At 33.1% G+C, this 15,126-nt stretch overlaps 1 protein-coding gene across 9 annotated transcripts in view; it reads right to left on the bottom strand.

Annotated features, from left to right (window-relative positions):
• KIF21A (kinesin family member 21A) overlaps positions 1-15,126 on the bottom strand; it is a 186,016-nt gene that overhangs the window by 93,674 nt on the left and 77,216 nt on the right. For all 9 annotated transcript variants that reach the window (XM_056799005.1, XM_056799004.1, XM_056799007.1 and 6 more), the window contains exons 2-7: positions 12,909-13,131; positions 12,565-12,747; positions 8,869-9,018; positions 7,881-8,015; positions 3,425-3,592; positions 1,348-1,463 (exon numbers count right to left, since the gene is read on the bottom strand). In XM_056799005.1, the coding sequence (XP_056654983.1) occupies positions 1,348-1,463; positions 3,425-3,592; positions 7,881-8,015; positions 8,869-9,018; positions 12,565-12,747; positions 12,909-13,131 (975 nt within the window). The remainder of the gene's footprint in view (positions 1-1,347; positions 1,464-3,424; positions 3,593-7,880; positions 8,016-8,868; positions 9,019-12,564; positions 12,748-12,908; positions 13,132-15,126) is intronic.

The raw sequence follows: 15,126 nt of genomic DNA on the forward strand, positions 1-15,126 counted from the left end.
GCATTTTCATTTGCATTTCCTTACTATCATAACTTACAGTCAATAAAAGTTTATAAATAAATTCATGAATAAATGAAGAAGGCATAATGTAGCTCTTGAAAATAGACACTGAATTAATGTTCTTAAGTTTCCAACAGATGATTAAAATTACAGCATAATAGTAGGCAACCTAATTTTTCTGGCATCCAAAATATATATAACAGGGAAAATTTAGAATGAGATATGATACAGCATTATTTACTTTGCTTATTTCAGGATTTTATAGATTCCTTTATGATTTTTTAAAAAAATTATTGCTATCCAAATAAACAAACATTTATTAAACATTTACTAAAGGTTAAGTGCTATGTTAATCACTGGGGTTATAAAAATAAAAATGAGGCATATACATAAATATCTATAATAACAAGTCGGAAAATGCACAAGAATAGTTAAACACAGCAGCCAGAGAGATACCATAAAGGAAGATCAGAGGAGCAGAGATGGATATCAGAGCTGGACCTTAAAGGATGAGGATCTCCTGAGGCTAAGATTATGGTGACAGAGGAGAGGAGAAGGTTCTAGGCCAGGGGGGATAGCAAGCTTAAAAGTATAGAGGCAGGATGATCATACAACAGTGATTAAACTGATTTGGTTGGAGTATAGAATATTCAAAAAAGCTAAAATATGGCTTTAAAGGTAAATTAAAAGGTTTAGATACCTAGAGATTATATTTTAATCAGGAAGTAATAGGTAACCATTAAAGGCTTTTAACCAGAGAAGAGATATAATTACACATAGTTCTATGCAAAATCCTATCAAGCAAAACATTAAGAGAATACAAAGTAGTCTTATAATTGAGATAATATTAGCAAATGAACTTCAGGCTTGTGGAATTTTTAAAAATCTAGTCAAATTACAGATGAAAAATAAAAAGAACACATTGCTTTGTGTACTTTGTTCTGTCTCCCCTTACAAAATAATGTAAGTGAAAAGAAAGGGTTGTGTTCAGTGTGCTCCAACTGTTACCCCTAGGAAAAGACAATCATATGTGGACATTCTCATAAATTAGCACTCCTGCATTAAGAAAAGTGGATGCAGTAAACTGCTAGTTAGTAGACATTTTATTCACATGAGTGAATAACTCTACATTATGTGAAACCTACACCAAGTTTGTCATATGTCATTTCAAAAAATTAACAGAAAAAGTATTCAAATACTTGTAATGAGTGGTTTTGTAGCATAGTCAGTCCATAAAAATCAATGCAAATTTGCTTTCTAAACAATTCTTATGGTTCATTTAGTGAATAATTCAAACAAAGCATTTATTAAGTAAGAAACTGGAAAAAGTGTTTTTTTTCCTCATACCTGTTACCCCCAAGGGAATCCTGCAGTAGTCTTGTTAGTTTAGAGTCCCTATATGGTACATGGGTGGCTCTCTTACTTTTATCTCCCAATGCACTTATTACATTGCCAAGTGCCAGCTTAAAAAAAAAGAGATTCAAAATTCCATAATTACAATTAACATTCAAAATAACTATGAGTATGGAAAATAAAGTTTAAAACTGTAACAATGTTTAAATATTTAAAGATTTTTAATAGACTATTTAACATATACTATATATCTGATATGCAAAACTAACAACTTTCTGTTAAAATAAAGTCTCTAAAAATATATCACATGTGATGTCTAAAATTTTTAAAAATTAACAGGATATCATTTAGTACTCTAGAAAAGTCATTAACACACACTGCTAAGCTAGAAGGGATCTTGGAGAACATGTAGTTCAATTCCCTATCATGACACTGGTGCTTCTCCTTCCATGACTACAACTATCAGAGTGCAACAAAGCAGGTTCAATTGTAATCACTAAAGGACTGGCCATATTAGTGCTTAATTCTACTGAATTTATGACCATTTTTATATTGTTACATATTCATCAAACTTGTAAAAATATGTCTCTCCCTTCTCCCATGTGTTTCCCCCTTCCAAAATGCCAAAGCCACCAGCATTGTCTATTTCTTAGTGGCCATGTCCCCTCAAAAAAGGAAATAAATAACTAACTCATGCTCATTCCTGCTCTGAAAGAAACCAAGAGTAGAAAAGATTATTTTCATCAGTGACTGTTCATGATCATGGTGAAATTCTCCAAATTATACCTCATTTCAAAAAAGCTTGGAATGCTCAGGATTCTTGAGTATTTGATAACATAGCAAACACCACCAGAAGTGTTACAAATCACTAAACGTCTTTTGCCATCACAAAAATAACTGAAATCTGCCCCATTGATGTCAGCAGTAGCTATTTTCTTGCTGTGCAGGGACACCAATGTTCCTCTCCCCCGGAAATTCACAGCAATTATCAAAACACCAGATCATAATCTTCCTTCTCAGTATGCCCAAGCCTGGTGGTGAGATCATTAAAATGGGCACCAGGATATAAAAATTTGGCCTTCCTGGTTCTGTGTCTTGTTATCCCATGAATTAGAAAGCAGACTTAGTCAGCTGCTTCCTCTACATTTTATAAATGGCAAAAAGAGATCACACTCAGAGGCTTCCACCACAGACCTAAAGTAGAAATGAGTGGTAATGAAGGGAAGCAACACACCCTGATATGGACAAAGTTATCTTAAACTGCCAGTACTACACAGAAATCCCACATTAAGATGCAGTATCTTGGCACAGGAAAACATGTTCAACCTTGTACTCAAGTCAATAGGAATACAGCTTTCATTACAAAGAAATTATTCTATAAGTTTGATACCATACCTATTCCATATGTTAAACTCTGTTCTTAAGTCAAACTTTGTTTCTAAGATTTATGGCAACCACAAACTTCACTACAAAAATAAATGTTACTAGGTGGTATTATGTTGTTCAATACAATTTAAAAGTAAGTTTTGGATAAAATACTGCTTCCTTTAAAATTTCTATAATTCATAAATTATTCACATGTTTAATAATTTATATGGTAATGGCATTTGAAATAATTCTTTAAAATTATCAAAATTCAGTATGAATTAAAAGCTTGAAAATTCTTCCCTAAAATATATTCAAAATCATCAACATTATATTTTGTATAAAATAAAAGGATTTAAAAATAATTAATATGTTTAATTTTATACATCAAGAACAAAATGTAAGGTAACTTTATAATTTATAATTAAGAATGACCAAATGTATACCTAAACAGACACTGACAAAAGTAATTCCAATCAAAAGTAATTCTGTAATTAATGAGAACAGAATTTCAACTTGAATGGATTAATACATTTCTCAAAAATTTAAATGATAATTTCATTTGTTAGTTGCTGCCCCAAGTCCCTCACTGATCTATTTATACAAATATTTCCATTTCGGATATTCTGAATTACAAAGGAAAAGAAAGACTAAAGGAATACATTGCTATATTGACAGCGTAACATTCTTAAATTTTTAATCTTACTAGACCACAGTTGATAGATATGCCTTCTTTGGCCCTTTCTCCAGTGGCTCCTGTACGTTTTAATCTTTCTGATCCAGCAAGATCCACAAAATGGAACTTTGCAGTAAGAGTTTCATATTCATTCATCTCAGGTGACTCGGATGTCATCTTATTATCAACTGTATTTTCCTAAAGTTTGGGAAATAAAAATCCAAAAAATCTGGTTAATATGATAAAATGCCTTCTATCTCCCCATATGTAGAATATGTATAATGGTGGAGCCTCAATTAGGAAGAATTGAATTCTAGTTCTGTCTCTGAATCAGAATGCCTATAGTCATTGAACCTGAACAAATCACTTAACTTCTCAGTGGCCAAGGCAATTCTCTAAGACCCTAAGTCATAGAGAAGACCAGCATGGGTAGAGGGAGTTGCTTATTAGATGTTCTGATACCAAAGAAATCACAGCTCTTGCCGAAGAACAATGCAGAACAGAGCTAAGGAAGTCTATGAAGTCAAATGCTAAAGTCCATATAGCATTCAAAGCTTGGATGGGAGGAAGTGACAGAAATCTTCTCAAATGTGGTTAGGTCTTCTGGCAAATCCACTAGACAGTCCAAATAACAGTGACTCTCTGTTGTTATATGTTGTTAAAGGAATAATGGTGGCCTCTTTATTTAGCCTGCTACAAACAGATATTTTAAAAACTGGCCTAGGAAGAGTTAAAACTGTATGTTAGTCACAATCACAACAATGTCTAAGTCTGCCTCTTCATTTTACTGGTTTAGTTTCACTTTGGAAAAATGCACTATGGGAATGCAAACAAACGAGAAAATAATGTTAAGAAAAAGAATGGGAAGATGATATATCTGAAAAGGTGGGAAAATGCTATTCCACTAACAACACTGACAGGTTAGGCTGATAATGTAATGAAATGGGTCAAGTGCTAATCACATGCCAATTTGGCCTTCTCTCTGTTCTTCATGGGCAACAACTCATCTCTTCAGCCTTCATTCTAGCTATCCCCCACCCCTCTGCCTTGGAGAATGCCTTACTGCCCTCAAGCACAGTTCAAAAATCACACATTCCTTTCCAGATCCCCCAAATATCCCTGCCTTCTCTCCCTAAATTATATATAGTATGTGTGTGTATATGTATACACACACATACACGCATATATATGTGTTACAAGTTTAAAATATATGTATTTAATGACTTCATATTTATTAGTATTTATTCTCCTTATATTTATTCTGATTAGGCTTATATATGTCCTTGTTGTCTCCCAGTTCAAATGAAAGTTTGTAAGTGGGTATTATTTCATTTATTGTATCTATATTCTCAGTACATTAAGGAACTTGGTAATTAGCTGATTAAGAGGTGAGCAACTTGGATAGACAAAGTCAGGTCATCCTTGTTTAGGGTAAAACTTAGGTATAACCTTACGGCTAGTTCAGCCTCTAGGCCCAATGTTCCCTAAGGCATAGGGTAGATCATCTATGTGATAAGCCTACCAGGAAGAGGAAGGGCAATTTATATTTTTCTCTTTGATGTTGAATTGGCAAATTTAAAAGTCAGATTATATTCTAGGGAATGAAAGAAAAAATGAAGAAGAAAAGAAAGATAGGATCTTCCCGAAGAGAGGTTCAATCTGGTAATAAATAGGATCAGAGATCATCAGAAAGGTAGTAATAACAAGCTTCTGCTACAGAAACAACTGATTGTCTAACTGGGTTACTGGGACAAAGGCAGAGGCTGGCTAGACTAAAGCTGGGGCTTGTCTAGCCCTCCTTTCTGAGGATGCCTGTGGCTGATCATTCTAATCTGTATATTTTTGATGTTACAATTATTGTTGATGCTTGATGTTATGGATATTGTTTAACAGAACCCCAGCATGGAGTCACTTAAGCAAAGAGGGCCTAACGCCAAAGAGGCATTTGTACTTTTCCACTGTTAACGCTATGTCAGGAGTCACTTAGTAGCTTTTGAATGAACAAACTGTAGACCTGCTTGAGTCATTCCCTCCTTTGCCTGAGTTTAACATTAGATCCTCCCAATCAGTTTGTGATCCTGTTTTAAAAAAAAAACAAAAACAAACTCTGCCTACCTTAGCTTCCCCAAAGATCAGAATCAGTAAAGAACCTGAGAGCTTCTCTACTGCATGTGGGTCTGATTAGTGGTAGCCTCTCGGTGACTGAGAATGACTATTGTCTTTGTGCATTATCATCTATTGATGTACCCTCATGTGGCTTTGGAGTCCAAAGGCTGAGGCGCACAGTTTGTGGCACATGGGGCATGGGACGCCAGTTGTTACAGGAGGGGCGGTTGTGGCCTGGTGTCGGCGTTCACGCACAGCAGCAAGACGTCGACGTCGCTCATTTTCCAAGGTGGTGGTGGCATGGTGAATGTGGGTTTGCCAGCTGCTTCTGTCAGAGGCAGCGAGTTCTAGTTGCTTTGGTGTCATGCCAGCCCACTTCAAGTTGGACTTTAGCTGATCCTTGAATCTTTTCTTCGGCCGGCCTTGTTTCCTGAGTCCAGCTGACAGTTCACCATAGAATACCTGTCTTGGTATTCGCTGTGGGTCCATGCGGATGACGTGTCCAGACCATTGTAGCTGGGCTTTGAGGACCATGCCTTCGATGCTGGTGGAGTTGGCTCTGTCGAGGACTTCCTGGTTGGTGATTCGGTCCTGCCATCGGATCCTCATGATTGACCGGAGAGAGCATTGGTGGAATTGCTCCAGCTGTTTCGTGTGCTTCCGGTACAGTGTCCATGTCTCACAGCCGTACAGGAGCGAGCTGAGGACCACTGCGTTGTACACTTTGAGCTTCGTCGCAGTGCTTATACCTCTGTGTTGGAGGACTTTGATTAGGAATATATATATATATCCTATTTATGACACTGCTTAACTGTTCTCAACCAAGCCCATTCTGAAGGGATATCATCTGGAAACATGAACCTGACTCTGGAGATGTTTCCTCTTTTCCTCTCAAACGCATTTCCTTCACCATCCAGTGATGGTCAGTTTCTTGCATGTGAGGACCAATTCTTCATATTGCAATAGTTTGTGTACATAAGTTTTTTGTTTGTTGCTTTTTATATCAGATAACAATAATGTTCATGATTGTATCATGTCTTGAGCATTCACTTTCTAGAAACCCCAAATCTAGGCATTTGCTTTAAGGAATCTTGCCTTAAGAGGTCAAAACATTCTGGCCTTCCCCATTTCCAGAACTTTCCTTTCTCTTTAAGTTTTACCCTCCCCAAATGCTCACATTTTGCTGAGGTTTGAAGGTGGAGAGATCATTACCATGGGGTAAGGGTACTACGAGAAAGACCCATACTCCTTTCTCATATATTGTCCCAAGTCAAGAGACAAGGGCCTTGCCTAGAAGGAATGACTGTGGAAAAATTCCCTATGGAACCTAAATTCCAAAATCCTAATTAAAAGAATACTCTCCTGGAAGCCAGCAGTCCTCCATGACTGCCTCATGAATCTGATTCCCCTTCTATAAGTGATACAGTTAAATAGTGGTTTCTAAATCCCTCCAGCTCTAACAGTCTTTGAGTCTATAGGGTTCATTTGATTCTACTTCAACTCAACTTCAATTTCTTTTTTCTTCCCCCCAACCCCAGCCTCTCTGCCTCAATTTTATTAAGATTTGGATGTGCCTTAATCTGTGTCCTTCAGCAAGTTACTTTCTCTCCAAAGGGTTGTTTCTTTCTAGTTAAAACCAAGAAGTGGACTAGGTAACTCCTAAGGTCTCTTCCAGCTCTAACATTATACACTAATATTTGGGGAAACAAAAATTTCAACCCTCTCACAAATCATTCTATCTGTTCACTGGGGAAATTTTTAGCATACTCCCAAGTAATCAGGCTTCGTAGATTCCAAGTGAGCAGGAAAAAAAAAACTAATTATTTCAATAACTAGGTACTATGTTCATTTTAAATTGGAGCTACGGAATGATCCTCTTCTAGGGAAGGCTGGCAGGAAGACCACCTTCCCCACAGGGGCAAATTACATTTGTACTGTTTGCTTCAGGTGCAAAAACTCCTAGTTAAACCTACAAGCCTATGGTTAATAGCCGCATGCTCTAAAATCACTTAGGTACGAGCCTATTTTAATAGCTGCATATTATAAACCTATTGTAGATGCTAATCCATTACTTCTCTCTACAAAGTTTAAGTATTCAGATATATGATTGAAAAATTGGATCTATCTGTGTAATATAAAGGGCTTCTTTATAAACACAAATAATCCATGTTGAATTAGCAATCATCCTTCCAGTTACTAAGACTTACAACTTTAAAGTCATCTTTGACTCTTCTCTACTTCTTGTCTCCAAATCCAACGCATTCAAGTACTCCATCTAGCTACCTACTATAGCACTTAGCACACAATAAATCATTTAGGAAAAATCAAACTTGAATTTAGAGAAATCAAAGAGTTTGAGAAATAAGGAATAGAAACTTACAGCATCTATTTTAGGACACACTCTGGTTTGACACAAGTGAATGGTAAAAATGGCATGTGAGCGAGAACTTTGCACATTCATCTGAGTACTTGCAGTAGTTCGAGATAAAGCACCCAGCTTTAAACACTGCATCATCTGGAAAAGGAAAAGAGGAAAAAAGAATAATATTAAAATAAGATACAATATAACAAAGATTTATATCAAAAGGTTAAAACAATCAAATTTACTAATGTATAGAGTTGATAACATACTATTTATTTTATATCATTATTGCAGATAGAGCAAATCTTTGAGATAAAATTCTAACTACATTATTTTAATAGAAGAAAATCCCATAAGATTAATTTATTCAATATTTATTGGCATTCACAGCTTCTATTGCAAAATTATTTCCTAACAAGGCTTTTTACAAAGATTGAAAATATATATTTGTATACCTATGTACACACAAATTTGTTTATACACCTCAAATCTTTTGTTGATTTAAATTTTTTTCACAGTAGTCTCCTTTATGAGGTCACAATAGTACTAAAACTGTGATAGCAAATAATACAAAAGGATTTTGGTTTTTATACTTCACCTAATCCAGTTTATCTCTTTTTCTCCAGGTATTAAAGGAATTTTTTTTCATGAACTAAGAACTATAAAAAGAACTAATACAAAATGAAATATGGATTAGAAGACAAAAAAATCAAAGTAAAATTTCAGAAAACAAATTTGAGACTTTTGTCTCTTAGAAAATATTTTTGTAGTAATAGGTAAAAATTAGGTCATAAATTCTAATTCCTTCTATTCTCAAAACTCAAAGAATTTTGTCTCTCATTCACTTATATTTCTTATAATTAATTGCCAAAATCTTTTTTCTAGATTATAAATTTATTAAAAGACACTATCATTGCATTTCTCCTAATACATAGCCTAAAGCTTAGAACATAGTAAAATCTTTATAAATTTTCAACAATTATTTGAAGTATAAAATAGCCATCACCTCTGATTCAGTATTCACATTACGGGTTGTAACTCCCACAGTATAAATTCCTCCAGTTGAATCTTCATGGATTCTTATATTTGATTTTTTGTTTTTAGCATCAATGTCACGTGTGGTATCAAAAAGGTCAAGAACCTCTTCATTATAAAGCTAGCAAAGTAAAATGGTGGAAAATCTTAGCCTTGATGAATATTTACTTTATAATACAAAATTCCTTTCTGAATACTACTTATCTTCTCAACAATTTATAACTATATTTTATAAGATTTTAAAAGCAGCTAATATAGAAAGAGGCAATTAAAAATAAAATAAACTCTACAAGAAAACATTTACAGAACTAATAGTTTAAGGTATAAGCAACATATCAAATTACCTTTTCGATGACGATACATGCAAAATGTAAAACTCATGCTAAAAATTACCAGTTAGCTGGGGAAAACAAATAAAATCAAAGCTTGAAAATAGATTTCAGGGACTTCTACCACACATAAAAAATATATACCTCACTTTCTACATAGTATAAAAAATGACATAAGGCACTCGGAAAATAACATTTCAGATGGTTTAACATAGTAATTGACAAAATTGGGATTTCTTGGAAGCAAATTGAACAATCTTCAGGTGCCAACAGTTGGAATGAATAAATTCAATCATGTAAAATGTAAATGTATTTAGGAAAATAGTTTTATCTGTACCTCTAGAAAGCTAAAAGTTTCCTCAGGTAAAAACTGTTGATACCAGTAAGTCAGTGTAACCATCACAATCAAAATATGATAATACTATTTTGATATGCTACTTCCTTGGTAAAATACTTATTGCTGTACACAATTTAGGTGTCTGGCTCATGACTGTAATATATGACAATTTACTTAATTTGTTACCTGGATGTTTAAGTAAGAACAATCTGAACTATGAAGGGGCCTTAACAGAATAATTTCAATGAGGTTCTTGATTTAAATGACAAATTGATTAATTATGAAATCAATAATTAAATTCCTCTAGAGGAGAAACACAACAGGCAATATTTAGTTCAACTTTCTAGCAAATAACATAAGTTTAAGTATATTTAATTTTTAAAAACTATTTTGATAGATCCATTATATTATCAATGTGAGTATTGTCTCCACTGCATTTTTTAATTCTTTCACATAGAATTCTCATCCTGTGCAATTCTTGGCCATACTCTTTTCAAATCTTTAATGGAAGATCTAATGTTCAGAAGATCTTTGTTTTAAAATATAATTAAATTATATGAACACAGTATTCAGATTAGATTTGCTTTTCTCTTGTTTCAGAATAGTCCCCACTATTCTGGCTATCTATGTCCATGTGATGAATTTTCACTACTTTTCATGTGTAAATCATTATCAGCACATTACACAACCTACTTAGACAACTGTTTCTACAATTTTGTTTCTTCTGAATTTGTGTTTTATGATTCACACACACATATAATGTCACTTGTCAAATACTCTAGAGTTGAAAAGATGGAGTCTTGAGGCAATAAGTAGCTTAGTATCATTAAAAGTAAAATGAATAAAACTGAAAAAATCTCCAGTGAATAGTAAAAACAATAAACATTGACATAGCACTTATGATGTTACAGGCACTATACCAAGCACTTTACAATTAAAATCTCATATGAGCCTCACAGCAATCCTGGGACATTGTTGCTACTGGTATCCACATTTTATGAATAGAGAAACTGAAGCAAAGAGGTTAAGTGACTTTACCCAGAGTCATACAACCAGTAAGTCTGAGGCTGGTTTGGATTTCAGGTCTTCTGATGCTAGACCTAACACTCTATCCACTATGCAACCTAGCTGCCTTCCCTCCACCAAGTTGATAAATAAAACTATGTGCTATTTAAAAATTGTTAACTTGATTAAAAAGAAAAAGAAATTATCACATCAAAACTGTAAAATGAAGACTCTAATATTTTTATAAATTAATGAAGAATGCCAAGAGCAGAATTGCAAGAACACTTTAGAGACAACACTGAAAATAAGCATCTTTGAAAGCTATAAAAACTATGCTGAATATAATGATTTCATCAGTGATGAAACATGCTATTCAAAAGAAATACTAAAATTGACCATGTTCCCAAAAATGTCTCATTCTGCCTTCTGAATACAGTACTTTTATATTAGTAGGTGGTCAATATATTTTATCATATATTCTAGAATGATGAATTATCACAATTCTTATCAGTGTTCATAAATCTTTCAAAGTTGTTTGCCTTTACTATAATGTCACCATTTTCTATTTACTACATTATCAAATTGTTCTCCTGGCTCTGTTCACTTCATTATGCATCAGTTCATACAAATCTTCCTTGGTTTCTCTAATGTCATTATTCCATCACAATTATATACCTTAATTTGTTCAGCCATTCCTCAGTTTCTAGATGCCCCCTCAGATTCCCATTCCTTGCTATATCCAAAGAGCTAAAATTTTATACAACCTTAGAATTTGTTTTCCTTAGCACTATTCCTTCCTTTAACATATCCCCCTTCTAACCCTCCAGTTTTCTTTCTTCCTTTTCCTACTATTTTCCTTTTGAATGAAATGGATTTCTTTATCCAAGTATCCATGTGTGTGTGTGTGTGTATATATATATATATATGCATATTCTTCTTTCCTTGACCAGTTCAAAAGACTGTGAGGTTTAAATGTCAACTATTCCTTCACATCCTTTCCTACTTTGTTTAGATGACCACTGTGATTAAATTACTGGACATTATATTATAGTTGTAAAGGAGAAGATTCTGAAATTAACAGTGCTAGTTCTTGCCTCATAAAAATTAATCAAGTTTTTTTTATTTATTACTTCCATTATTATGAGTTTATTAGTAAACTTATAAGTTTGGCATTCAGGTCATAGAATGTATCAATGTACAAAATAAAATACAGATATATGGTTTTTACAAAAGATACAATATATTTCAAAGTAGCATAGTAACATATGCATATATTTAGTTAACACAAAGAAAAGGCTCTTTCAACTCATGATGAAAGATGCTATCATGATGAAAGCTGCTCCAGAGAGAACTGATAAACTGTGACTACAGACTAAAGTATACTTTTTTTTCATTTTCTTTATTTTCTTGCTTCTTTTGGGGGAGGAGAGGGGCAATATGACTAACACGGAAATGTTTTGCATGGCTTCACATGTATAATTGATATCATATTGCCCATCTTCCCAAAGGGCTGAGAAGGAATTGGGAGAAGGGAGAAAATTTGGAACTCATTTTTTAAAAATAAATATTACTTTTTAAAAGCAGGGAAAAGGAGACAACTAAGTGGCTCAGTGAATTGAAAGCTGGGCCTAGAGTCAATAGGTCCTAGATCAAATTTGGCCTCAAGATACTTCCTGGCTGAGACCCTGGTCAAGTGACTTAACTAGCATTGCCTAGCCCTTACCACTTGTCTAACTTGGAACGAATACAAAGTATTGAATATGAGACAGAATTTAAGTACTTTAAAAAGTAAAAATAAAATAAAAGCAGGAAAAAAGAAATACCTCTTTCAAGTAGAATTTTTTAAATCATTACTATTTTTAAAAAGAATAAATGTTTTAAAAACAGAATGTTATTTCATTGTTTTTAACTATCATAAGATATGAAAACAATTCTTTCTGAACCACTTAATTGGAGACAACATTTTTAAAAAGAAGAGAAAATAATCAAATATTACCTCTAAGAATTGAGAATTAACTTTAAAATCTGGAGGTGGAACTCCATTTTTCATAGCAATTTCTTTTTTTTCTTCAATACATTTAAAAAGATGTTTAACAGCACGAGAAATAATACCCTGTTCTTCTTCAATGATATTGACATCAAATCCTGTTCCCATAGTATATGTTTTGCCAGCTCCAGTCTAAATATTAAAAAAAGGAAAATTAACAAACTTGCCAAAAAGGAAAGATACAGTTTTAGATAATGCCAAAAATAGAAAAAAAATAATTGCTACTGAATCAGTACTTCTTTTAAGGAATAACTTCACTATTTCGTACCATTTATTCATAATTCAGAACTTACTTGTCCATAAGCAAAAACTGTAGCATTGTAGCCCTCAAAACAACCTTCAATTAGTTTTTCTATACATTGTGTGTAGATCTGTTCTTGCTGGGATTCAATATCAAATACATAATCAAAGGTAAAAGCTTTATCTTTCCCTAGAAACACTTGAGGTTCGCCCGGTGTGACAGAAGTACAAATATGGCATCCTTCAATTTTTTCTTTTGCAAGCTGTGGTCGAATTCTGTGAAAAGCAAACATACAAATAAAATGGTTAGACTTTCATAGCTCTGAGTCTTGTGCTTAGTTGTCAAGAGAGGCAGTACAGCTAAATAAAAGTAGAAAGAAATATGTTGGGCTAGAGTATAGCACAATCATGGTCATTTACACTATCACACCTAAATCAATCAAAATTGGCTTTAATTTATGTAATTAAGTTTGCCTTGAGTTTAATTAATGTTTTAATTATTTTAATTACTATATGAATTATCTAAATATCATCACTCATTACTAAATTATGTAATTATAATGTACAAATGGCAAGACACTAGTATATGTTAAAATACTTCTGATTTTTGAAAGGCGAAGTTAAAGCAAATAAAAAAACTTATACTTTGTACAAAAATGTTTAAGATGGTTTGAAATATGTGATATATGCAACTCAAATTCCATGACTTCACCTTTTTTAACTGTAAAGAACACTTTAAAAATGTTATTATGACCTATTTTAATGCTTGAAATAAAAAATCCTAATGAATTTAAATGTATCTACATTGAGATTAATTTTAATTTTAATGACTAATGATTACATGGTATTTAAAGATTATCTAACAATCCATCAAAAAGTATAAAAATATATATAATACACTCAAAAGAAATAATCACTAAAAAGCAATACAAATTCTAGAAGAATGTTTTTCTTGAATTAGATATAAAGATATACTCAGTCGAGCTACCTTTTTATACAGTAAAATTATTCCTTCATATTCCTTTGAGGGACAGACTCTAAGCAAAAAAAAAAAAAGGAAGCTGAGAAATTGATAAAATTTACCTCTGTCTTCTCTCATCTACTACAGAAATAGTTGTTTCATGTTCTCCTTTCTCCATCCCATTCAACATCCTCTTTCGGAGCAATATTAGATATCACACATCTTCATGTAGCAGTGCAAATTTCAAAGTTGATGTATACATATCTTTTTCCCTGTCTCTAACTTATTTAAAATGTTTATTAATAGCCTTTCTTTTAACATTACTCTCATTTTTGAATATTTTCCTCCGTCATGCCTTAGGACAAAGGAAAGAAAGGAAGGAAGAGAGGGATGGAGAGAGGAAGGGAGGAAGGAAGGAATGGATGAATGGAGGGAGGAAGGAGGGGAGGAATGGATTGTTTAGCAGGAAGCTAATACATTAATTCAGTTTGATAGTAAATGTAATAATACTCCACACTCCTAAGTCCTTCATTTCTCCAATCAAGAGAAGATACATTCTCTCCATTTTCCTTCTGGAAGTTTGGGCATTATAATTACAAAGAATTATTATTATATTATAATTACATAGACAATTATACTTACAAAGAATTCCATTTCTTTTGTTATTTCAATGTGTTGTGGTTGTGTATTTCTCTCAAGAGTTAACAAATTTCCAATAGCTTTTGTGAGATGTATATATATATATGTGATGTATATAATTGCTTTGGAATATCAAGATTATGGAATGGCGAGTATGGAATGGACTAGTATACCTGGAAATAACTTTGCAATGTTCTTTTAAAAAAAATCAGCATGCCCTGAACAGTGCCCACACTTTCCTCTATCTTATCTAAAATTGCATCCTAGTATATTCCAAAAGATATGACAGACTATTTCTTGGGCTGGATAGAAAAATTTTCCACATTACCTAATCCTAAAATACTCCTCTCCCCTTTTTCTTGAAATACTATATAATCCTGTGCTTCCTCTAATCTTTTTTTCTGGGGAAGCAAGGGAGCTTGGGTCTATCCAACTCTCCCCAAACATGTATGCTTCTGAATTTTCTCAGTGGAAATAAACATCTTTGTTAGAGCCTTGTATACTTGTTTGGTTTTAAGGCTGACACTCTATTAATTCACTCAAACATTCTCATCCTTATCTGAATTCTTCCTTTTCCTAATTTTTTTTTAATTTTTTTAAATTTTATAATATTTTATTTGATCAATTCCAAGTATTATTCATTAAAGACAAAGATCATTTTCTTTTCCTCT

The sequence above is a fragment of the Monodelphis domestica genome, chromosome 5 (assembly GCF_027887165.1).
Source record: "Monodelphis domestica isolate mMonDom1 chromosome 5, mMonDom1.pri, whole genome shotgun sequence".
NCBI lineage: Eukaryota > Metazoa > Chordata > Mammalia > Didelphimorphia > Didelphidae > Monodelphis > Monodelphis domestica.